Source organism: Gavia stellata, chromosome 1 (assembly GCF_030936135.1).
Source record: "Gavia stellata isolate bGavSte3 chromosome 1, bGavSte3.hap2, whole genome shotgun sequence".
NCBI classification, from domain to species: domain Eukaryota; kingdom Metazoa; phylum Chordata; class Aves; order Gaviiformes; family Gaviidae; genus Gavia; species Gavia stellata.
The window spans coordinates 8,965,885-8,990,959 of record NC_082594.1 but is presented as its reverse complement, the minus strand read 5'-3'; the positions used below and the strand labels follow the sequence as shown (position 1 = coordinate 8,990,959).

General features: G+C 40.2%; 1 protein-coding gene across 2 annotated transcripts in view; it reads right to left on the bottom strand.

Moving 5' to 3' along the window:
• TMEM135 (transmembrane protein 135) overlaps nucleotides 1-25,075 on the bottom strand; it is a 192,627-nt gene that overhangs the window by 65,978 nt on the left and 101,574 nt on the right. For both annotated transcript variants that reach the window (XM_059816739.1, XM_059816745.1), the window contains one exon: nucleotides 2,719-2,765. In XM_059816739.1, coding sequence (XP_059672722.1) covers nucleotides 2,719-2,765 — 47 coding nt within the window. The remainder of the gene's footprint in view (nucleotides 1-2,718; nucleotides 2,766-25,075) is intronic.

Genomic DNA, 25,075 nt, shown 5'->3' with positions numbered 1-25,075 from the left:
GTTGCATTCAACAAAGTAGAGCAAGGTTATCCTCCTCAGAAGACTTTACCAGCCGCTGTCTTTGACAGCTTATTACATCAACATTATATTCACAACACGACAGCCATTGATGTGCATCAGAAAGTAGAAGAGATTGAGGAAATCAAACAGCCCATTCCTTTCCCTAAGCGGTAATACTCATGTTATCCAAAATCTGTTCCTACAGGTCTGAAAGGATAGACAACCCGTAGCCTCGCCAGGGAAGCTTTTCACCACTTCCTTTTTGAAATTTCCTTCCTCACTATCTAAGTGAATTCATCCCTGCTGCAATTTATTATTGTAAGAAGAAATGTCTTGCTCTGTTATCTCTTATCCTTTCTATCACAGCCAGTGAGAACAGACTATTTATTCTCTTCCTCTTTTCAGCAATCTTGTACATACACGAAGACAGTTATTCCATCCCTTCTTTATTTTTTTTTTTTTAAATTAAACAACCACAAGCCATCCTTTTAAATAAACCATGTTTTCCAAACTCCAGATCACTGGAGGAGAAACTCTGAGATTTCTCTGGCTCTTCCATATTCTTCTTGGCATGTAATAATCAAAAAGGACACAAAAATGCACTGAGAACTTCTTAAAGTTTAAGTACAACAAAAAGTCGACTTTATGTACCTCACGAGCTCTATACATCCCGTTACGGCGTTTCCCTTGCTACAGGAATGTGACATTGTTGACTTACACTCAGCTGGCAACATGCAACAACTACTGTTGGGTCTTTTTTCAGTGAACTGCTCCTTAACCATTTGATTCCCCACAGCTGTAAGTATATTACCTCAACCTTGTCATTACTCAACAGCTTTATGGTTTCTCAGCTCATATCTCCAGTTTGTGTTTATCTGGGTTCCAAGTCTGTTCTGCAAAGTAACTGCAGTTCCCAGCCAGCAGTTTTACCTACACATGTAATTAGCATTTCCACGGTTATCTTTGTCATTATTTCAATATAAAAATTTTAAACAACAAAGGACCTGAGTAGGTCCTTGTCAGCACAGTCAATACATCCTCTATCTGACAGTCAAACTCTGGAAACAACTCTGTCCACATACTCTCCAGAGGGTTCTGTGCTTAGCCAGAGGTATTTTCACCCAGATCATCTATACCTGGTTACTTTAGGAAAGCACCACATGAATCACTGTGGAGAAGTTCTAGTCACAATACTGATTACACTCAGAAAGAAAAAAGAAAATAAATTGGTCTGTGCTAATTATTTTTTGATAAATCTACTTTGCCTTACTGTCTTCATTGGTGTTTACAAACAAAAACTATTTTCTTTTTTTTTCCCCTGCGAATTAAACTAATGTACCTATAACTACCTGGTCCTGTCTTTTACTTCCTGTTACAACACCAAAGACAAAGGAATTAAATGTTGCTGATGATTGCTCAACAGGATATCCACCAACCCTGGCATGGAGGGACTAATTTTAGAAGAGACAGTGGTTTGGAGCCCATTCAACTGTCAGCGTTGCTGTGTCAGGTCAGGGAAGAATTCACCAAATACCTCTGGGCTCTGGTCATTCTCATTTAACTTCCAGGTTGTCTCTCAAACACTGCTGCATTACCAAAGACATAAACAGGAGATAATTAGCTTCTTCCGAAGTCATACATTTGTAGCTTTGACCAGCATTTTCGTCTTTCGGGTGGTTTAACCAGCATTCATACAGCCAGGTGTCTAACTTCAATGTCACAAGTCAAATTCTCCGAGGCTGGTATGCCCCGATTCTGGGAAGTAGAGGAAAATAAAAGAAGGAGAAGACTGCCAATGCAAGGGTCTTAATGGGTGGTAGATGAAAGAAGGAGTGCTTCTTTGCAGCTTTTAAATTAACAGCTCTGCCATATCCACAGGCTGTTCTTGGCCAGGATCTGTAAGTAATTCGTAAGAAATGGAATTACAAAAAAACAAGCTGCAGCTTCCAGAGTTTTGCAATTACCAGGGGATCATATGGCTTGAAGAACCAGAGATGGCTACATGCCACGGAAAATTCTAAGTCAAAGGGTTGTAGTCAAAGGTTACTTTAGCAAGCAACTTTCCAGCTTGAGATATAATAAAGAAAATTTGAGAGGTCTGGTGTTTAAAAGGGAAACAATGACAAAGTAAATGACTTTTTACATATATCTTGCAAACAGAGAGAGAAAAAAGTTATTAAAATGAGTCTCTCATCCAACCCCACTACTGTATGTTGTCAGAAACACAACTGATAACTTGTGAAAATGTATGTGAAATTAGTTTACTCTAAAATTAAATGAAGGTAGTTGCGCCTGCACGCACGTCAAATATTTGATGTTACTTAAGACCATAAAACCTCATTTTCCTGTTCTCCTCTATTTTCACCAGAAGAACAAATGTTATCTTCCCTGCCGTAAGCTATTTAAGAACATATATGAAAAGCATTATTTCAGCTGTTTTCATACTATGTAATGTTAGATCTCCAGGGTCTTAATTATGAGATGAGAGGAGGCTCCTTAAGTACTCAGTATAATCTCCAAAAGATTTAAAGCATTTAACTCAGCGTTTCCCTTTTTAGCCCAATTATGTTCACATGCCATGGAAGCACCCTACTCGATTCAGAAAGCTTGAGTCAAGAATATACAAGTTTTCAGATGAATACCAAAAATCAAGTAAGCTCTTAGAAATGCTGTTTAAAATAATCTTTACAAACATAAATAGATATACTAGCAACATACCTGAAAAAGAACATGAACAGAGCAGCTGTGATGCAGAACAAAAGGACCTACAAGAAGGAGAAAGAGTGTTATTACATTAAACATCACACGACTACTGCATGTTCTGGATCATGAAGATTTTACAACTGTTACTATAAAAGTTAGACTTTATTTATATGCTTGATGGACCAGAATGAAAGCTTGTCTGAATCCACCAAAAAGGATTCTTTTGTTTCTAGTGGACTTTGAGCTGTTCCTGTAGAAGATAAAAAAAATATGAAATCCAAACCAGGGTAGCGGCACAACCGACACAGCAAATGATGCCACTTAAAATAGTGCGGAATAAAATAATAAATAATAGCATAATAAATAATAAAATAATAATAAAACAATAGAATGGAAAAAATAATAAAGCAATAGAATGAAAACAATAAAGCGAAAGAATGGAAATTTAAACATTAACTCTTGACTCTCTTTGCTTTTGTGATTTATTCAAATAGCATATTGCTAGTTTCAGTTTAAAAGGCAGGAGATTTAAGATGTCTGTACAGACAGCTGCTTCTGCTTAACTGCTTTCGAGCAAGTTTGAGAGTAGATAATTTTATTCCCAAATGAGAGTATCCTTTCTAGTAGTTTACCTTCATGTTGAACTCACTGGGAACAATCCAGTCTTGCTCTAGATTATAAAAGAGTCAGTGAGCGCACTTAGCACACTTGTGTGAATTCAAGGAGGAAAAATAGTATATCAAAACTTTGCAGAGTTTTCTGCCAGTTTGGTGAGATAAGGAGATCACTGGAAGGGTGTTAAAGCACCAGAGCAGGCACAGGCAAAAGGGATGGAGGGGGACCTCCGAGCCAGGAGCAGGGAAGGGGAGAAAGGATGAAGCCATCCTCCCTGAGATACCAACAACCCGTTGTACCCTGACTCTAGAACTGCTTGTAGTTCTGTTCTGCTTGTAGCTGTTTCAGGAACAACACCACCACGCTTTAAATTCATAACCTGCCTTAATCCATGCCATCTTTGCCAGATACAGCTGGAGAGCAAGAAAATGCTGTTTTGTTCTAGATACACGCGCCCATATTCATACCACCATTCAGGTGGCAAAAACCTTACAGAAAAATCGCAAGTGAAACACTTGCACTTATTTTCAAGGGTTCAAGAAGTTTTGATCATGATAGGATACAGGTAGCTTAAGTGAAAAGAAATGGAAACGCTGGCAGCAGTGCATGTTTGAAGGTTACAAACACGCAGAACAGCAGGCTGATGCATGCTGATATAGATCAGAAAGCGTGATAAAAATTTGAATAGGAGAAGCTTACAATGACTTCCAGAGAAAAAAAACAAACTTACAATGAGACTATTTCCCTTTTCTAAGTCCTCTGGCATGTGACTTAAAATTAGGTCACACAAGACATTATAATGTTTACTGTGTAAACTACCCAGTTTTCTTCCTTTTCCTTCATCAGTACTACCGTATTTTATCACTCTGCACCAAAATGTGAACATCTGAAATAATTTTATATGAAATCATTAGGGTAAAGTGAGGACAATGATATATTCCAGTTCAAACTAGCAGCGAAAGCAGACTTACATTTAAACCCGAGTTCTACTTAAAAAGATCTGCCCTAACCCTCCAAAGTTCAAACCGTATTTCATCATTCAAACAACAATCATCAATTCTTTGGATGCCATTTCTGGGAGACAGAAGGGACAAGAAGCCTTGACAGCCTGAGCAATGATATTGAGAAATTAAGTGAGAAATGGCAAAAAAAACAGTTTTGGGGGATGGGGGTGGCTGGGTGGGAAGTATGCCTTTGCATATTAAAAACACTCCATTAAAAAGTCTCTTTTTCTTTCCCTTTTTTTCTTTTCTTAAATGGGTTTGATAACAACCTAAGAAGTATACATGTGTACATCCCTAAGATTCCCTCCAAGCTCTCTCTTCTCCAGGCTAAACCACCCCAGCTCTCTCAGCCTCTCCTGGTATGAGAGATGCTCCAAGCCCTTAACCATCTTTGTGGCCACTCACTCCAGAATGTTTATGTCTCTCTTGTACTGGGAAGCCCAGCGCTGGACACAGCACTCCAGATTTGTCTCACCAGGGCTGAGTAGAGGGGAAAAACCACCTCCCTTGACCTGCTTCTTCTAATGCAGCCCAAGAGGCTGGTGGCCTCCTTTGCTGGAAGGGCTTCTTGCTGGCTCATGTTCAGCTTGGTGTCCACCACGACTCCCAGGCTCTTTTCTACAAAGCTGCTTTCCAGATATATATATCTGGAAATACGTATTTCCAGCATATACTGGTGCCTGGGGTTATTCCTCCCCAGGGGCAGGACTGGGCACTTCCCTTTGTTGAACCTCATGAGGCTCCTGTCAGCCCGTTTCTCCAGCCTGTTGAGGTTCCTCTGGATGGCAGCACAACTACCTGGTGCAGCAACAACTCGTCCCAGTTTTGTATCACCTGCAAGCCTGCTGAGGGTGCAGCCTCCTCTCCTCTCATCCAGGTTGTCAATGAAGATGCTGCTGACCCCAATATGGACCCTTGGGGTACACCACCAGTGACTGGCCTCCCACCGGACTTTGTGCTGCTGATCACAACCCTTCGAGCCTGACAAGTTCAGCCCAGCCAGTTTTCAGTCCACCTCACCATCCACCTATCATCAATTTGTCTATAATCTGTATTTTTTTTTTTGCAAAATCTGGGCAACTTAAAGTACTTAAAGAACTTGCTTAATCAAGCTCTATAGTTATCAGATGTCTTCCAGAACTTAAAAGTATTCTTTGAAAAAAATAAGATGAGGAAGACCTTGGCCATGTGGAAAAGAGGAAACCAGTACCAATTTTTGCAAATGAGAAGTTCAGGGAATATCAGTCAGTCAACCAGGCCACTTCTAATAGCCACAACTACACTGAAATAAATTATTTGAAACAGCCAGTTTATAAACATCTAGATAACAAGACAATAAGAAACAACCAAGACAATAAACAAGTAAATGAAAACTATTGTAATTTTCTTCTTTGACAGATGCTTTAAGGAAAGGAGCAGATGTAATTTATCTGAACTTTAATGCACCTTGTGGCAGTTGCATATGCTGATTCAGTAAGCAGGCACAGAGCTGCTCGAGAACACTACAGGAGGAAACTCTTAATAGTTAGCAGTCCATTACCAAACTACAAGGCGTTTTAACTGAGGTCACCAAAGAGGTTTTACTGCCCTCTTCAGTAATGACTTGAATGATGGAACAGAGAATATGTCACAAATTCACAAAATCCTTTAGAGGCCAGGTCTTCACACAAAGTGATTGAATTGCCCAAAGTCAACAAGATGAAATTCAATAAAAACAAGTAGGAAGTACTTGGCAGAAGTAGTCACATACACAAAAAAAAACACAAGAAGAAACAACTGCATAGGCAGTACAAGAGTATAACAAATTCCGCAGATCACAAATAAACAGGCGCCAGCAATGCGAGGCTGCGGAAAGCGCTGGAAAATAGATAATGACTCTTTCAGAAGCAGAGGAGGTAAGATGTCACAGTGTATTACATTAATGACCTGGTGCTAGCAACACCCTGGAATATGGTGTTGGGCACTACTGTTGAAGAAAAGCGTAGACAAAACAAGGCAGCCCAGAAGAGCACGATGAAAATAAGAGGTGTGCAATCCACAACTGTTGGGAAACTGCCTAAACTAAAAAAGAGGTAGCTAGTGACAAACATGACAACTATTTTCATATAATTATCATATCCTGATAAATCTGTCTCATTGAGTACAGAAGGAGGAAGACAGAGCTAAATCTACAACAAAGAGAACGTAGGTTAGAAATTAGGAAGAAGTCTCTCTACAGGGTAGTGATGAACTAGAACAAGTTGCCTGTGAGAGTGTGGAATCTCCTTTATCAGAGGCGTTTAAGATCAGCAGAGGCAAACACCTCCCAGAAATGCTCTGGGCACATTTGACACTCTCTCTCCCAACTTTTACACAGCTGAAGGACAGCAAGATGTGCAGCTAAACCAGCCTGTTCTACATGAAATGCACAACCCCAGTCACCGCCTTCTTACCATAGCACCAAGAAATAGAAGGCAAATGGTCTCCATGCTCCAAAATTAAGCTACTTTCAAAATAAGCCTTTTTTTCAACTTTCCCCCATTCTATAGAATGTTTTGTAGCATCCTCAGTACAATATGCAATACCTATTTTAGATTTTAAAATAACTACACTAAAAGAGAGAAAAAATACTAAGGCCTACAGAAATGTAATTCTAAACATTGAGTGAATTTAAGCCTTACAATCTACAGAGCAGGAAGCCTCATTTGGGATTTTTTTGCAGAGTCCCTCACTTTTTGATTTACGATACAAGGTCAACAAATTGTGCTTGGCAACACCCAGACCTTGAAACTTCCCAGCTGCAACAGATAGAACAAGCAGACGACCTACATGTTTCTAATGAGAATGATACGACCTAAATGTTTGAACATTTTTAAAGAGATGTGCACAATTTACAAGGAAAAATCCCTACGCTCCAGGACAGGCTAGCATATTTGGTGTGTAAGGTAAGCACTGCAATTTAACTGATTAGATTATACTTTACTGTACTATACTAGACCTTAATAAATAAAGAGGTAAGTTGCTGACAAAAGTTAAGAGGTACTTTTTCCAGATCTCTGTTGGCTGACAAAGCCAATATTTTTTATTTTTTTTCTCAAGGCAGCTTAGCCTTCCTACAAACAGTATCATGAAGCAACATTCATCAGTTCCCAGTTCTGAGCACAAAACAAAAAGCTCTGGCTGAAAGCAGTTACCAGCAGCCCCAGTAACACCAGCAGCCCCAGTAACACCAGCAGCCCCAGCTCACAGACAACTTGCCCTCACAGCCAGATAGAAACCTTGGACCAGAAAGGACAAATAACGTTGACAAAACTATTAAAACTACTCTTGAGTCTCATGTATTCTGAATTTTTGTGCGTATTACCTAATCCCAAGGTTGCATGTACCTTCCTTAAGTAGGACTGAAGTCTGTGATAAAGTAACATAGACCTTGTAATTAAAAGGAAAAGCACTGAAGATACACGATATCTATGTAAATGAGGACAGGAGGAGGGAAAAGAACATGTCAGTGATATCAGCTGGTAGACGCATTTCGAGTGTCAGAGCTACAGTTCAACACTGAATAGTGTTAAACCCAGCTCACAGAAGACCTGAGGCTGTTTCAACCACTGGCACATCAACACTTGACTGCAGGCATATTCATGAAGCCTGAAAACTGTCACCTTCTTGATCAACCACTTCGCAATGTATGTGAGAGCTATATTTACACTTGATGACAAAAAAAATAAAGTTACTACTCCTAGTTCCTGAAGGCTGTGTGCTACAGAAGAAAGAACTGTCTGCTAAAATCTGCCTGAGGAAACTTTTATTGGTAAAAATGATCGAAAATTAAAAACCCAGTTAAAAGAAGTCCCTCCAATAATTATTACTTGAACCAATTTCTTCCAAAAGTTACAAAAAAAAGAAAGTGAACTTAGTATTACACATTTTTTAATCAATCACTAATTAATATTTCTACAAGTATGGCCATAGTAATAAGGATTTAATACTAATATGCACTTGCTTTCTCAAATGACTACTTTTTAATACCGATTTTCAGTTTTACAAGCATTTTATGATCTATATACAAATAACTGGAAGCTTTGTATAGTGGTCACAAATTTTTACTCTTAAAATACATGATCCTGAAAAAAAAAACTATTTCACATTATTCTTTTAATCCTTAAAACAATTCATTTATCCACAGAAGAGCTTACTGCTGTCTCTGCTGATAGAGGTTATAAGCACCCTTTCTCCTTTATACACCTAGTTGAATAGCAGTATGGCAGTTGTAATATCTTTTATTATCTCAGCTAACCTTACCAGGGATGAAGGAAGATGCTCCATCGGACTTTTGAGTATACAACCCATTCTTCAGATTTACCTCTACTTCAGACATGAGGAAGGACTTTTTGTTCCCAAAAGCCATTCTGTTTTTTCCCATACATATTCACAGAATCACAGAATCACTAAGGTTGGAAAAGACCTGTAAGATCATCAAGTCCAACCATCAACTAACACCACCATGCCCACTAAACCATGTCCCACAATGCCACATCCACACGTTCCTTGAACACCTCCAGTGATGGTGACTCCACCACCGCCCTGGGCAGTTTATTCCAGTGTCTAACAACCCTTTCATTTCCTAATATCCAGCCTAAACCTCCCCTGGCACAACTTGAGGACATTTCCTCTTGTCCTGTCACTCATCACTTGGGAGAAGAGACCAACACCCACCTCTCTGCAACCCCCTTTCAGGTAATTGTAGAGAGCGATGAGGTCTCCCCTCAGCCTCCTCTTCTCCAGACTGAACAACCCCAGCTCCCTCAGCCGCTCATCAGACTTGTGCTCCAGACCCCTCACCAGCTTCGTCGCCCTTCTCTGGACACGCTCCAGCACCTCAATGTCCTTCTTGTAGGGAGGGGCCCAACACTGAACACAGGATTCGAGGTGCGGCCTCACCAGCGCCGAGTACAGGGGCACGATCCCCTCCCTGCTCCTGCTGGCCACACCATTTCTGATACAAGCCAGGATGCCGTTGGCCTTCTTGGCCACCTGGGCACACTGCTGGCTCATATTCAGTGGCTGTCGACCAACACCCCCAGGTCCTTTTCTGCGGGGCAGCTTTCCAGCCACTCGTCCCCAAGCCTGTAGTGTTGCCTGGGGTTGTTGTGACCCAAGTGCAGGACCCGGCACTTGGCCTTGTTGAACCTCATACAATTGGCCTCAGCCCATCCATCCAGCCTGTCCAGATCCCTCTGCAGAGCCTTCCCACCCTCCAGCAGATCAACACTCCCTCCCAACTTGGTGTCATCTGCAAACTTGCTGAGGGTGCACTCTATCCCCTCATCCAGATCATCAATGAAGACATTAAACAAGACCGGTCCCAAAACTGAGCCCTGGGGGACTCCGCTTGTGACCGGCCGCCAGCTGGATTTCACCCCATTCACCACAACTCTCTGGGCTCGGCCGTCCAGACAGTTTTTTACCCAGCGAAGAGTGTACCTGTCTGAGCCACAATTCGCCAGCTTCTCCAGGAGAATGCTGTGGGAGACAGTGTCGAAGGCTTCACTAAAGTCCAGGAAGACAAATTGGTCTAATAAAATTGGTCTAATAAAAAACCCCTAGCTTTAACCATAAATCCACAGAGCTACACAAACAGCACTATAATTATATATTGGTGCAATCATAGAAATTTGTCAGTTGTTACTTGTTATTCCTAAATTTTATTTCAAGACATGTTATTGCTTCAAGAAAAATGCTTTCTACAGCTCTTATCACTAAGATAATCTCTTAAGCAAGCTCCCTTCTAATAAAAAAAATTAAAATCATGGAACTAGACATTCAGATTAATGTAATGGCCTTGTACTCCATGACCAAGGAAATAAATGTGCATGGAATATTTCTTTTCTACCTGCACATTACATAACATAACCTGTAGCGTCTTAATCAACGAATTGTCTTTATAAATTTGATATGCTATTCTTTTCCAATAACAAAATAGCTGGTTAAAAAGCATAAAATTTTCTATAATTTTCTAATACTTAAAGGGGATGGAAATCACAGAATGTTTCTGAGTAATCAGACAAAGATACCAGAAGTCATATAAAAGATACAAAAGATACCTGAAGTTCTATAAAAAGAACTTATGTGAAAATAGTTGCCACATTTCTTTATGTTCAGCCCCTTGAAATCTGATCTGATGATCACTCTTACTAATGTACGTAGTTATTTTCTATTATTATTTAACACCCCAGGCAAGAAATTAACATAGTAAATAATTACCTGATGGAATTGGGTCACCATTAGCTGACATGGCAGTTCGTACATGACAGCTACATCTTCACCTATATGGGAGTAAAGGGCAGGACTTCGGCCCTAAACCCATGAGCTGCTAATAATATCAGCTATACCGCCGGAGTGTGCTGCTATGAACAGCACTTACACTCTGACACGGTCCAGACAAAGGCTGTAACAGCCACTTACTACTAGATTATAGTAGCAATGGGTTTGGCAAGTGGTTTCGCTGAGCACTGAACCAGCTCCTGTCTGTTCTCATGCTCTCCCCCTCAGTTCTCTGTTTACTGTCCCAAGTGAGTAAAAATCACTTGGGGAGGTTTTTATTGCGTCCTCCATCATTTTTTCCCCACCTTTTAGACTGCTGGTCTTCTTGGGCTAGCACAGTGGATTCTCCTGAGAGCAACACCAGCATAACTTTATGCTCACCAGTTAGAGAGCTAAAAAAAAAAAAAAACCCAAAAAAACCCAAAACAGAAGAGGCAGCTACAAAGACCAATTCAATGCCCAGAATACATGATTTGCAATAAAACTAGAGATGCCACTACTGCTTTTGGCTCATTCAAGAGAAGATGTGGAGGTGGCTGGAGTATCACTACAAGAGCCTGGATGAGTAAAGATGATTCTTTAACTTGGCAGAAAAAAACAACATATGATGGCTTGAACCTGAAGTCTGTCAAATTCAGACTAGTAAGATGGCAACTTTTTCCTCTGGTTAGTAAGAGTACTTAACCAAATATGATTAGACTGTTTTGTGTACTACGTACACTTGATGCACAATGTGGTGAGATTCACCAGTCTTAAGCAGTAAATGACTGAATGATTATAATGGTCTCCTGCAGTGTCAGCATTCACGACAACAGTATTATTCACATGTGTATTTTAGATGAATGCACTACATATGCTAAAACATGCATTTGTACACCTCTCAGCAAAAGATTCTGAACCTGTTGGTTTTATTTGAATTTCAGTATTGAACAAAATACATACTTCAGATCTGCCAAGCGACTCATTAAGGCTATAGTAAAAATACAGCGAAGGCTGAAGGGAAAATACACTCCCAAATCCTGCAGCAGCTCCATCACTATTGCAGCCATCCACCTTCCTGTGTCTCAGAGTCCCTTGTTCCTCTCTCCGAGGCCAGAGCTGTCTCACCTCAGAGGACCAAACAACCCCCTTAGATAGGGCCAGGGCGTTTTGAATGACTAACATCTGTATTTAGCCACAGAATCCTTAGATTTCAATCCCCTGTGGAGAGAGAAGGAGCCAACGGGGCATGCAAAGCACTCTGAGTTTCCTCAGGCACGTACAGGTCTGGAATGACTGCTACTCCAAGCTCTGACACAGATTTAACAAAACACATACGCCAGAATCAAATATTACTCTCAGTACTTGCTGGGTATGAATATGTTCAAAGTTTGGCACTGTCTGGTTACTCGGCAGTCATATACTACCCACTCTTTTACATATTAATTGAAAAATCGTGATCTACATCTTTTTTTAATTACCTTTTAAATAGTAATCCTTATAGTATCCCTTATTTCTCTATTAACAGCACCCTTCCAATTCCTACGAACTGCAGTAAGTAGTAAAAATGAGCTATTTGATTCTCAGTGCTGCCATTGCTTATTAAAAAAAGTCACATAGTTCCTGCACAGAAACATCACTATTAAAGTTTTTAAAACAAAGATATAAAGGTATTTCATGTTGAAAACAGGTAACTTGGTTTTGTACAAAAGCATACCGACTCCTGGAAAACAGCGGCTGTCTTTCAGCAAGCTTGAATTTCTAGTGATCCCAAAAGACATTTGCCAATTGATAATCCTAAAATGGAACAACCTCCCTTCGGACATTTCAAGTTATGCAATGTTTTACCTTCTTTCTATCGTAAACGCTGTTAAATCAAAACCTTTATATCACCTGTTGTCCTTCTCTACTGGAAACCCACCGTATTTGGGGAGAATTTCATGAGCTATCAAAGTACTGGCAAAAACTATTGTCATAATCTTGGTCATCCACATGATGATTATTTTTCCAGTTTAAATTAGGTAACTTCTGAAGCAATGCAACATTGCTGCTACTTTGACAGGCTTTATGAAAATGTAGAAACAAATTTGTCAGATCGTTATTGGGCACTTGGCCAATTTAGTTACACCTACACCACTTCAGGTGTTAGAGGCTCTTGATTTTTTTTTTCTGCCAGCAAGCCTCAAGCAATCTCTAGACAGATAAGATCAAAAGAAACACTAGTATGTGCTATTAAACAAGAGATTACATAGATTCATGTTAAAGCACTGTTGTTTGATCACAATTAAATGATTACAACTGGCAAATGTAGAAGGTAACTGAGCCAAGATGGGGAGCACCTACCAGTCTCAGAAGAGCATGAAAGAATAAAACAGAAGATTAACCCCTTGATTTTCTAGTTCACAAATTCCATATATATGCATACAGTTAAGCACTTCAGCACCCTTCATTTGTTTTCTCAAAAAACTGTTGTCAAGTCTCTTCCCCTGTTTTTTGTATTCTCTTAACCACTGCAAACAAAGCTACAACATACTGTAATGGACACACGAAACAGCCTTTAAGGCTCTTGATGAGAATCCATTGCTTTCAAGGATGCACAACGCTTGAAAGACTGAAGTACAAAAAAGTAATTGTCAAATGAAACAGCCGTACCTTACCATTACGCCTTCCTAAAAGAGCAAAGAAGAGCTATTTTACAGCGTATCATTGGAAGAGCTGGTCTGGGCTCGTTTCTGAAACTAAGCAACCCTTTGACACGCAACTTGCAGGCGGCTCCAACACCAAGCAATGGGGACACACCTCCAATCCTATTCTGCATCTTCTGGTACTCCCAGGTCTCCAAGTCACGTCCCAGGCTATAAAATATAAACCCTCAATTATCAGCTGTACAAAGATCATTCTGTTAGGCTGCCACACAGCCGCCTTCTCATTTCAAATAGTATCTAACTAGGGAAAAGTAGCACACACAAAAATACAGATACGTGGAAAGTAAGTACAACACCTTAGGGCTACAGTGCCATCAAATTATTTGGGAGGATTGCTCTTTTCCGAGTTAAAAAACACTCATCTGGCTTAGTAATAATTACAAGAGGAAGAAAAGAGCAGGAGGAAACTCAAACCAATGTACCACTCGAATGAGAAACTACCTTCCTGAAACAAAATACTGAGAATGAATCACAACAAATTTTCTAAAGATAATGATTTTTTTAAAAAATCAAGTCTGTTATTTTTTCCACACTGAAAAGTACATTTAAATTAAGCACATGTATTTTTTTCCACATGCATCTGGTTGGATAACAGTATGGACTCAATTGCTCAGTACGGAGACATGCAGAGTATCACGTGTGTAACCTACAATTTAAAGGGGATACATATACTTGAAAGACATGATGTTTCCTTAAAGACAGCTCATTTTTAAGTTATTATCACTCAGTAGTAGGACTAAAATGAAATGCCCCAAAATTAACTGAAGTCAATGAACACACAGAATCACAGAATCACTAAGGTTGGAAAAGACCTGTAAGATCATCAAGTCCAACCATAAAAAAAACAACAAAAAAAAAAACCAAAAATACACACACACAAAAAAATACCAAAACCATCCACAAACCACAAAATACACCACAACCCACACCAAAACAACCCACCCACACCACACAGCACCATGCCCATCAAGCCACATCCCACAATGCCACATCCACACGCTCCTTGAATACCTCCAGAGAGGGTGACTCCACCACCTCCCTGGGCAGCCTCTTCCAATGCTTCACCACTCTCTCAGTAAAGAACTTTTCCCTAATATCCAGCCTGAACCTCCCCTGGGGCAACTTGAGGCCATTTCCTCTTGTCCTGTCACTTGTCACTTGGGAGAAGAGACCAACACCCACCTCTCTGCAACCCCCTTTCAGGTAATTGTAGAGAGCGATGAGGTCTCCCCTCAGCCTCCTCTTCTCCAGACTGAACAACCCCAGCTCCCTCAGCCGCTCCTCATCAGACTTGTGCTCCAGACCCCTCATCAGCTTTGTCGCCCTTCTCTGGACACTCTCCAGCACCTCAATGTCCTTCTTGTAGGGGCCCAAAACTGAACACAGTATTCGAGGTGCGGCCTCACCAGCGCCGAGTACAGGGGCACGATCCCCTCCCTGCTCCTGCTGGCCACACTGTTTCTGATACAGGCCAGGATGGCGTTGGCCTTCTTGGCCACCTGGGCACACTGCTGGCTCATCTTCAGCCGGCTGTCGACCAACACCCCCAGGTCCTTTTCTGCGGGGCAGCTTTCCAGCCACTCGTCCCCAAGCTTGTAGCGTTGCATGGGGTTGTTGTGACCCAAGTGCAGGACCCGGCACTTGGCCTTGTTGAACCTCATACAATTGGCCTCAGCCCATCCATCCAGCCTGTCCAGATCCCTCTGCGGAGCCTTCCGACCCTCCAGCAGATCAACACTCCCGCCCAACTTGGTGTCATCTGCAAACTTGCTGAGGGTGCACTCTATCCCCTCATCCAGATCATTGATAAAGATATTAAACAAGACCGGCCCCAAAACTGAGCCCTGGGGGACTCCGCCTGTGACCGGCCACCAACTGGATTTCACCCCATTCACCACAACTCTCCGGGCTCGGCCATCCAGACAGTTTTTTACCCAGGGAAGAGTGCACCTGTGTGAGCCACGAGTCGCCAGCTTCTCCAGGAGAATGCTGTGGGAGACAGTGTCAAAGGCTTTGCTGAAGTCCAGGCAGACAACATCCACAGCCTTCCCCTCATCCACAGCTCCACTGACCACCGAGATACTGCATCTCGGTAAGGGGACGGGGGTATAAGCATCATCTTTACATTCTGAAAATAACATTTTGATGTATCTTCTTCAGCACAAGCCTTCTGTAGCAGCTTTACTACCTTACTTTGCATTTACCAGCGTTGGGGGGGCAGGGGGGAAAGCATAAAAGCTAGAGGCTTGGTGTAGTTCAGTAGGAGGATCGTGCTTGGTGCTTCTGCAACACGTTCCTGCCTGAGGTCTGCGTCCTGCCCACAGCGGCACACGCACTCACACAATCAAGCACCCTTCTCCTAAACCTGTACCTTGCTACATGGCATCAGTACGTTCAAGCATTAACAGAAACACTGTCAAATGGATTGCTGTTGAAAGGTTACATTTGGAATTCTGACCAAGAAGGGAAAAATGAACAGCTTCAGTGATTAGTCCCTAGAAGAGACAATTTTTGCCATGAGACATGGTAAATTCTCGCTTTACACACCACAAGAAATATATTAAATGTGACACTGCAGCACATTCAGTTCATTTCCCATTTCCTGACATAGCTCAGCTCTAAGCCCCCCAACCAAGACTTTAATACTCAAACAGCTGGAGGTTTGGGGGCCTTTTTGTTTTCTAAATTTGCTTTGTTTTTGGAGGCCTCTTGAGAAAATCAGCACGTCCTCAGCAAGTCTTGCTGAATTAAGCCTGCCTGGGTGGACGTGAACTTTGATGACTTTTGAAACCACGATTTTCATTATTGTGTGTTAAGAGAATAACTAACAGCCATTCAGCAGATTTTATAGTCCATTTCTAATTACCAAGGAATATTTACAGTTCCGTTGATCATATTTTTCCAATAGTCACAAAGAAAGTTGTCACAAAGAAAATTTCTCTACAATTTTTTGAAAGTCAGTAATTTGACTAAGGAAAACTTTTCATATGAAAAAACAAGTAGAACAAAGAGAAATCCCCTATCTTAAAAGGCTTGCCATTGCTTGTGAACTAGAAAGCTTTCTTAGAGCTTCTCAAAGCAGGGAATCCAGAAAATTCTCTATAAAATAAATCCAAAACATTCATCAGTCAGTAAAAGCGTACATCCAGCTCTGTTTAAATACCCAGGTTGACTCTGTCCAAGACTCAGGAGTAAAACAGACAGGCACTAAGCCAGGACACAAGAACAACTCAATACCTTCCCGCTGTGAGAGTGATTAGACATGAAGTGGAGTCACGCGGTCACTTGTAATCCTTCACGCTGCTCAGGCACTCGGAAACTGAAAAAGTTCAAGCTTTTCTGCCTTTCAGATATAAACAGTCTCTAACTCATACAAGGCTAATTGTGGTGAAGGCTGGTGCAGGAACCTATGGTATTTAATCAAATTCTTCAGAGATCTCTTAACAAAATAAACCTCTTTCCCCTTCCCAACAAAGGGTATTCAGAAATGATGGAGTGAAGCAAAGATTATGGGAGTGTGTTCTTAACCAATACCTCACCAAAAATATTGGGTACAAAGAGAATTAATATAGTTAATGTCATAATAGGTAATATCCTTGAAAAGAACAGACTTCATGAGACTGAAAATTCACATGCCAGATAAAGTCCAGCAAAGGACCCCAAAGATGATCAAGGGCCTGGAGGAGAGCCTGAGATAACTGAGAACCAGGGGAGGATTTTAGCAATGCGTAAAAATAAATTCCTGGGGCGGGGCAGGGGAAGAATCATTTTTCCCCATGATTATTAAAAAGACATTATCTGTTTGCTTAGTGATTTTTCTAAATCAATGATAAATTAACACAAATTGGAGAGAAAAATGTCTAATTGCTTGGAACAAAGAACACCATATAATGTAACAAATCTAGATATACATTATGCCTTTAATGCAATAATAAATAGCTTAAATTAGTGCCAAAGTAACAAAATTGCCATTCAGTCAAGGAAATGCTGGAGTAAAATTTAGAATGCAAACAGATTTCCAAAGCTGATTTGCACTCCTGAACAATAACTCGAGCTTGCAACCAGTCGCATTCATTACTCTTTTTACAGATGCGGATATTGCCAGTAACTTCCAATGAGTAAAATATCTCAATGATTAACCCTCATAGACTGTGTGGTCTGCACCCATCTGTTTCTGTTCAAATGACTTTGACAAAAATAATGTAGATATTCTTTCTTGCATCTATAATTATGGTTGATTTTGTGTTGGGTTGTTTTCATCTACGCTATTTTGGTATTTCTCTAGGGACTTAGCAGCTATTTTACCTTTCCCAGATTACAACTGTTTGAGTGTAACATAACTTTTCCGGGTATTTATAACCAAAGAATTTGTTTTAATTCTTCTGTAATTACAAAGTGCAATGATATCAAATCACTGAGCTTATCTAATTCCTGTTCAATTCCCAAATCTAACTTGTAAGCACCAATGCTAATTTTCATTCTGGTTGCATGAGTCATTTAGTTTCCTTGCCTCATTCTCCCTTTCCTTTAGCATTCATGGTTTTCTTATCAGTGTGATTTCAGTTATAAATCTCCTGTACTTAAAATGCCCAGTTCTGGACAAGTGCAACTTTCTCTGGTGTTGTCTTCACCATCCTCAAGTTACACAAACGTGTTTCTAATCCAACTTCGACCAGCATAGGTTCTTATCAGGAAATAATATTCTCTCGAACACTTGAAGCTGAAATTTTGTTTCATACAAAACCTGTTCTTGCTAGCTTTCTCCCATGAGCTGAAGCGATCCTCATTTCTTAGTCCTGGAAACCAAGAAAGTCCTGCAGTTAATTTCCTCTTTCTGACCGCATTAGTTTGCATTAGTCTGATACAGGCAAGGACACTACATTTATAACAGTTAACCCCAGCAATTAAAAAACTTGCACAGAATACAGTAGTTCTATGCTTCTGAGTTTAATTTCCTAAAGAAATGAGAGTTCTTTGTTGATCAGTCCTCACCTACACCTCTAGAACTTATAGCCTCGTTTCAACCAAATCCAGCAAAGCTACACATCTCAAAGAGAATTACGTTCCTGCAAGATCCATTGAAATTGGCAGCTGGGCGGTGGAGAGAGGCCGAAATGAGTGCCCCCTCCACCAGAAGAACTTTCTGACTGCACATGGAACTCATCTCCTCCCTTTGGTCTGCTATTTTTCAATAAAATTGCTGAAAACAGTTACAGTTAACATGTATGTTATACATGCAGCTTAGTCTTGAGGAAAAAACAGACAGAATAAAATTACTTTATGTCAAATAACACCCTAAATAACATGCAATGCTTCTGAATGCACCGCCAAACCTATGCACACACTCTCAAGAAACTGTAAATGATAAGAAAAATACACTTCAGCATTTGTTCCACGCGTAACTGCAACTTTATTCTAAATTATACCAGGAATAGCTTTAAAAAAATATGCTCTACAGAGAGTAAACTTTTCCACGTTTCTTTAAATTCACCATGTTACAACAAAGTAAAATACTTCTGAAATACCTGAAACAGGCCCGTTTAGTTGAATTTCGGCCCCCAAAATGCTAAAATGCAATACAGGGCTTTGTTCTTGCTGTTTTAAATATTCGTTCACTTCAGAACTACAAACAACCTGCGAAATTACTATCATTTTAAATTTTCAGATATTTATATACATATCTATATAATTATATTTATCGCTAATTTACGTGACAGGGTCCAGGATATTCATCAGCAACACACACAAGAGTTTTATATTATACCACTGGACCCTACTGAACCAAATTTAAAAATCTACACTTCAAGTCTACATTTAAAGTCTAAGATTGGGTCATCGCGATACTACTACAAGCTGCTGAGTTCTTCATGACACCTACACATTTTGCTGTGCAGGTTTGCTCATCATTGAGCCGTGCTCTCAGCTCAGGCTGAAGCTCCATGAATTACTTTCAGACGACGTCAATTTATGTAGTCACCGATCCTCCTCTCCGTCACCTATTTTTGCTGATTACTGCCATGTGTCTTCTGCTGGCACAGAGTGCACGGAAAAACAAACCATAGACCTGATCCATCTGAAAGCAACTGTTTTCCCCTCCCAAGGACTGAAAGGGTCAGGGGGAGGCAGCTGGGGTTCACACCTACCTACATCAGCTTAAGCCACACCGAGATCAAATCGTAGCCGGTTACACACTGCAAACTCCTAACAACACGCTCAATTCAACCAGCACGATTTGAACCTCCCATCTTTATAACTTTGATGAATAAATGTGAAGTAGTTGTGAACTGTGCAGATTAGGATACATTGAAAATGCAGAACTAGAAATACATTTGAAATACAACATTGCAAATGAGAACTACAAAAATGCTAACATCTCTAAATATTAAATCCATATGTAAGCTGAAATTTAAATCTGGTTACTTATCCTACAAGAGCATTACAAATGTAGTAAATACTAAAATAACAATAAATTTTCTTAGTAGTCTGTGCAGATGTCTTGTATTAGACTTCTGAACATAGCTCCTTAGCTCATGTTACGGATATCATCCAAGATTTCATCTCCACCATGAGGATTTCTGTTTGCCTCTTTTTCTTCCAGAGCTCATAATCACTGAAGAATTACAACGTTTGATATTACCTTAGTATCCAAAAAAGGAACTGCAAGAGATATTTCTCTTTAAAAGTTTACAGGTGTTGAAATAATTTCATTGCTGCAAAGCACATGTATTAAAATAATATTCCAAGCATAATACTCTGTGCAAGGCAGCCATGAAAGCCACTGTATCCAGTCATCATTCATACTGGTGAAAATTATAAACAGTATCAGAATAAGATGAAATTCTGATAAGCACTAAAAAAATTGTAAAGGGAGAGGTTTAAAGGAGTAAAAATAAATAATCTATTTTGATAGTTCAGGAATAAACAGCAAAGTTTTCCCACTATTGCAACCACTTAACTATTACTTTAAGCAGTGCATTTGATAACTGGAGGAAGTCAAATGGACAAATTTTAAAATTACTAAAATTTTAGCATGCTCAGACTTATTGTAAGTTAGTTACAATGGACAAAGAGTTATTTTTCAGGCGCAGCAGTTTCCTGACCCACGTGCCCGAGCCCGTAGCTGCCCTCTCTGTTCTGCTGGTGAGCCTGCGGGGCAGGAGGGAGCTGAGGAAGCCAAGACTGCAGCCAGGAGAAATACGCACTAAAGAACGCGCTCAAAAACGGTGGATTACTTTTACTGGAAATGATGTACGACTAGCAGACACCTACTACAAATGTTTTTTATACATATACACATACAATGGTGCTTTGGTGTTCACTAATTGAAGAAAAAATATTTAAAATTTATTATTTATTATTTATGTTTATGCATAAATCCTGGCACCTTGCATATGATGACATTTAACATCAGTACTTCTGTGTATCTCCACTACTTTGGCAGAGTTTTCAGTAACATTGTGAACTACATGCATTTCTTTGCAAGTAAGAGCCCCCTTGAGAAGGCAAGGAGGGGGAGCTAGCATGGTACGCTAAAATGCTTCTCACATTTCCCAAGACAGGAGCCTCCACAATGTACAGCTGACACTAGTTGTCTTTGTAAGATACAGTTAACTCCTCAGGGTAACGAGGGCTCTTAACAATTAACATTTTATGTGAGGCATGCCAGGAAAGACATCTCATCAGAATTGTTTGGAAGGAGGTGAAAGCAGAGATTATGTTATCTGTTGAACGAAGGAGTTCATGCTGTGACGGAATTACTTTTCCGTGAAGCTTCCTGAGAAGGCATAGATACTTCTGTGTCACGGGAAAGGAAGGACTTAGCAAGGTGAAGATGTCTACTCCATCCCGCTGTGGGAGGTTACCTTTTCTTCAGCTGTGCCTTGCAGCAGCGAAGCAGCTCGTGCGAGCACTCGGCATCCGCTTCACTGCAGTGAGCCGGGTAAGGGAGTCCCGCTGCTGGTGACAGCTGGGCAACATCGAGCAACTCATTCTGCTTCGAAGAGCCCCTCGTTTGGCCCTTTCAATCACCTCCTGTGTGGAGACTGAGTGGACAAAGGAGGTGCTAAGCAGAAGCAAAGAGAAGCACTATTTTAAACCATTCTAGCTAAATTCACAGTGCCTTTCCCTATGTTTTTATTAAGCTGTAAGATTCTTAGACCTAATAAAGAAAAGCTCAAAACTGATAGAGAAATCAGTGGAAAAATAATGGTGTTTTACTGAAATACTTATTAATGTACTTCCTTTAAAGATTACACAGCAAAGGCTCACACTCCAGGAAACATGCGTTACTCTGCCATTACAGAACTTTATTACAACTTGAGTAGGATAAACTGTTTATTTTATATTATACTCCTCTTTCTCCCAGCAGTTTTAAAATTGTCTTGTTTGTTTTACCAACGATCATTTAAACGTTAGAAGATCTGTCACCTACTTAACACAAAAGCTACAGGTTTGGGAAAAAAGCCTTGGCACTAGCAGAGAATACTACAGAGAAGCCAGATTAATTTTCATTCCTTCTGCTACTGTTACTCCTACCACAACACAGAAAAAACAATATTAAACCAACAAAAGTAATGTGAAACAAGGCTAATACAAAATTATGCCCTTTTGGTAATTGTTTAAATATACTCTTAAATGTTTAAAAGCTGGTACAGATGCTTGTTCATGCCTAGAGGTATTACCGCAGCAATAGCCCAATACAGAAGACAACATTTCAAAACTGGTATGTAGTAAAACAACTAAAATCATCACAATTTCCTTAGTATTACGCCACTGCCCTATCCTGCTCTGCACCCTCTTGGTTGCCTTGCACCTCCACCTCCCTCACCCCTTGCCCTTCCCCGGGAAGGTGGGACGGCTACCTGCACCCAACACCTCCCAGCCAGGAGCTGGGGAGGGAAGGGCGGCCACAAGAGCTGTCCCAGCCCCCCAAATGACATCTTTCATAGCAGCCAGCACGGTGGGTAACGTCCCCAATGGCAAATGGCATCCATACAGTGGGATCAGACCAGTGGGAAAAGGTGGAGAGGGGAGACAGGGGAAGGGACAGAGGTTGTGGTCTACCTGGTCTACCAAATCTCACCAGTCTGTTTCTGGAGAATTTCAAAAGCACAGTGATACTTGGTGGTACTGTGATTTTTTTACTTTTTTAAAATATAAATGAGGATAGGTTCAAATAATATCACTTACAACCATATACAAAACAACTCAAAGAACGAACTGCAACCTTGTTAAAAAGAGTTCACAAAAACTCTTTAAAAGCATATAGCTAGCTATAAGCTGGTTATCAAGATCTAAAACAATTAATTTGCAAAGATTTTTATTTAGAAAAATTAATTGTTGCTGTGGAAATTAATTAAAATTTGATTTTCTAAAATAGCTGTACAACCCATTGATGTAACTGCAGACAGCACCCACTTCCAAGAGTATGGTGCTGCACCCCAAAAATTATCTACTGGCAACATGAAAAAGTTATTATGGGGAGATTAGCTGCTTTTATAACTGCCCATACAATCAATCATGCAGCTAAATTTAATGAGCTCTTGACATTACCGCAGTGTCTCAACGGTCAGTACACAGTTATTTCAAACCTCTGGACACATTTCAGGAAACTACCCCAAAATTTCAAGTTTCTTCTAGCACTGCCTCACAAGCAGTTCCCAAACTCTTCCAAAAATTAATATTATTCTTTTATTATTATTTTTGTGTATGGATCTGAATTTTATCATTTAAGTCCACCAGAACTGGACAAAATGTAGCCATGCACCTGAAGTCTTAGCAAAATCGGTGTTTTTGTCAGAAAGCAGTAACTGTTGTTACTCCTTTTCTCCTAAAGATCTCTCTTACATTTTAAGCAATATATTTTTCATGAAGTGGACAGGTGTCCTATGCAAACAATTTTTTTTGGTGAGTTACAGCTACCTTTCAAAGAAAGGAAAATTTCAGACAACAAATATTTTTCTATTCTTTACAATACAATGCACAGACCCAATAGAACTTAATATTTAAAGTAAAACTTATCATGGTGAGGCCATGTCTTGCAGAAGCACTAAGAATGAAGTGTATTGTATTTCTACAACTATTTTCTGATCAGTGAAGTACGAGCAAGATTTCCAAGAAGCCAGAACTCTAAAAAGGGGATAAAGTACATACATATTGATGGTATTGTAGATGCCTAATAGATTTCCTTATAGGACATCTGACATCCTCTCCTTAACTTGTCATTCTTATGGACTAGAATTTGATTCTTAACACACCAGTATTTCTTGAGTTTATGAGACAGTTCAGACCGTCTAACTAAAAAGTAAAGGCTCACACCAGAATAAACTTAAAAATTTTAAAAATTCAACGAATTGGAGAGAGCAGACCTTTTGACAGCACCTTTAATGGACAGGACATACAAACTCAGGAAACACCATCAATAACGTCCACAGCACCGTAATGAACAGAGGAGATTCGACGGTCACACTCCATCTGCAGTAAGGGTTGTTTCCTGATTTTGTGAGCTGTATAAAATCCCCTCTCCTTCACCAGGCTGAGATTATACCATAAACTTCATCTCTTTGCCTCCACACTTACACATCAATACTGAAGCTGTTCAACTTGTTTGGGACGCCAGCCTCGTAACTTTGGACACAACTGCTGAATTCACATTACTTCTAAGCCTTTTCACTGGCTCTGCAATGGTGGTACCTTCATCCAGACAATCACTTTGAACCTGGTAAGGTGTTGGATAAATAATGGGATGTTACCATAAGGGGTCAGAAAGCTGAGTTGGCTTCTATGAAGAGGAAGATATTTTCACAAGGCTATGCAGTGGCAGATGGAGAAGAATCCTGGACTACCTTACAAAACATCTGAGCAAATTTAGAAAAGCTTTAGAGAAAACTAAGAGAGAGGACTGGGCCTGCACCCTTCTGGGTCAGTCAGTATCTCTTAAGACCATCTAAGAATAAAGCACGAAAACTGAGACACAGCACAACTCCTGGCAGTCACGCAACCAAGCGGAGCCGCCTTCTTGCCAAATGGGTTGTCCAACGTTCAGCCCAATTGTAAGATGCATCAAAAAGATGGACTTAGAGCATCACTCTGCACACATGCAAAATCAGAAATTCCATTTAAAATTTGCAATTTTCACTTGAAAAATCTCAACCACAGAACTTGCTTCTGCAGAGATACCTGCTACTGAAGAAACATAGAACCGGACACCTTCAAACACATCGTGCCTGGGCTGCCTATGATCTACAGACATGGTCTTGTCCCTGGCTTGTTAGGTAATAAAAGTGACCATTGTGACTGGAACCTCTTAGCCCAAAGAACCATCAAATGTATTTCATTATTTTATGAAAATAATGCAAAATACTGCAGGGAGGGGAATTCACCTGATCTAATGTTATCCAAGGAGCTAGGGATTTACTTTAAGCTCTTTTTAATTTAGACTCTCTACTCAGTAAGGAGAGACTCAGTAAGTGCCTCCCTGAGATGATAAAATAACTAGACCAGACGAGGAGACCTTCAAGCAGCTGAAGCTGGGTGAGCAGCCCGCTCTTTCTTGTGGCAGCACCTCTCCGACTCACACGTTTTTCTGTCTAAACCACACAGACGTCAAGTACTGTATCGACGTTTCCTTTCTCAAATGTTTGTAAATACTTTAAACTGATGACTGGATTTAGTGTTAAGGAAACTATACCACAATCAAGATGTTTCAACAAAATTTTGAACTGTTGCTAATTATGAAATTTTTATCTGTATTTCCCATTTTATTTT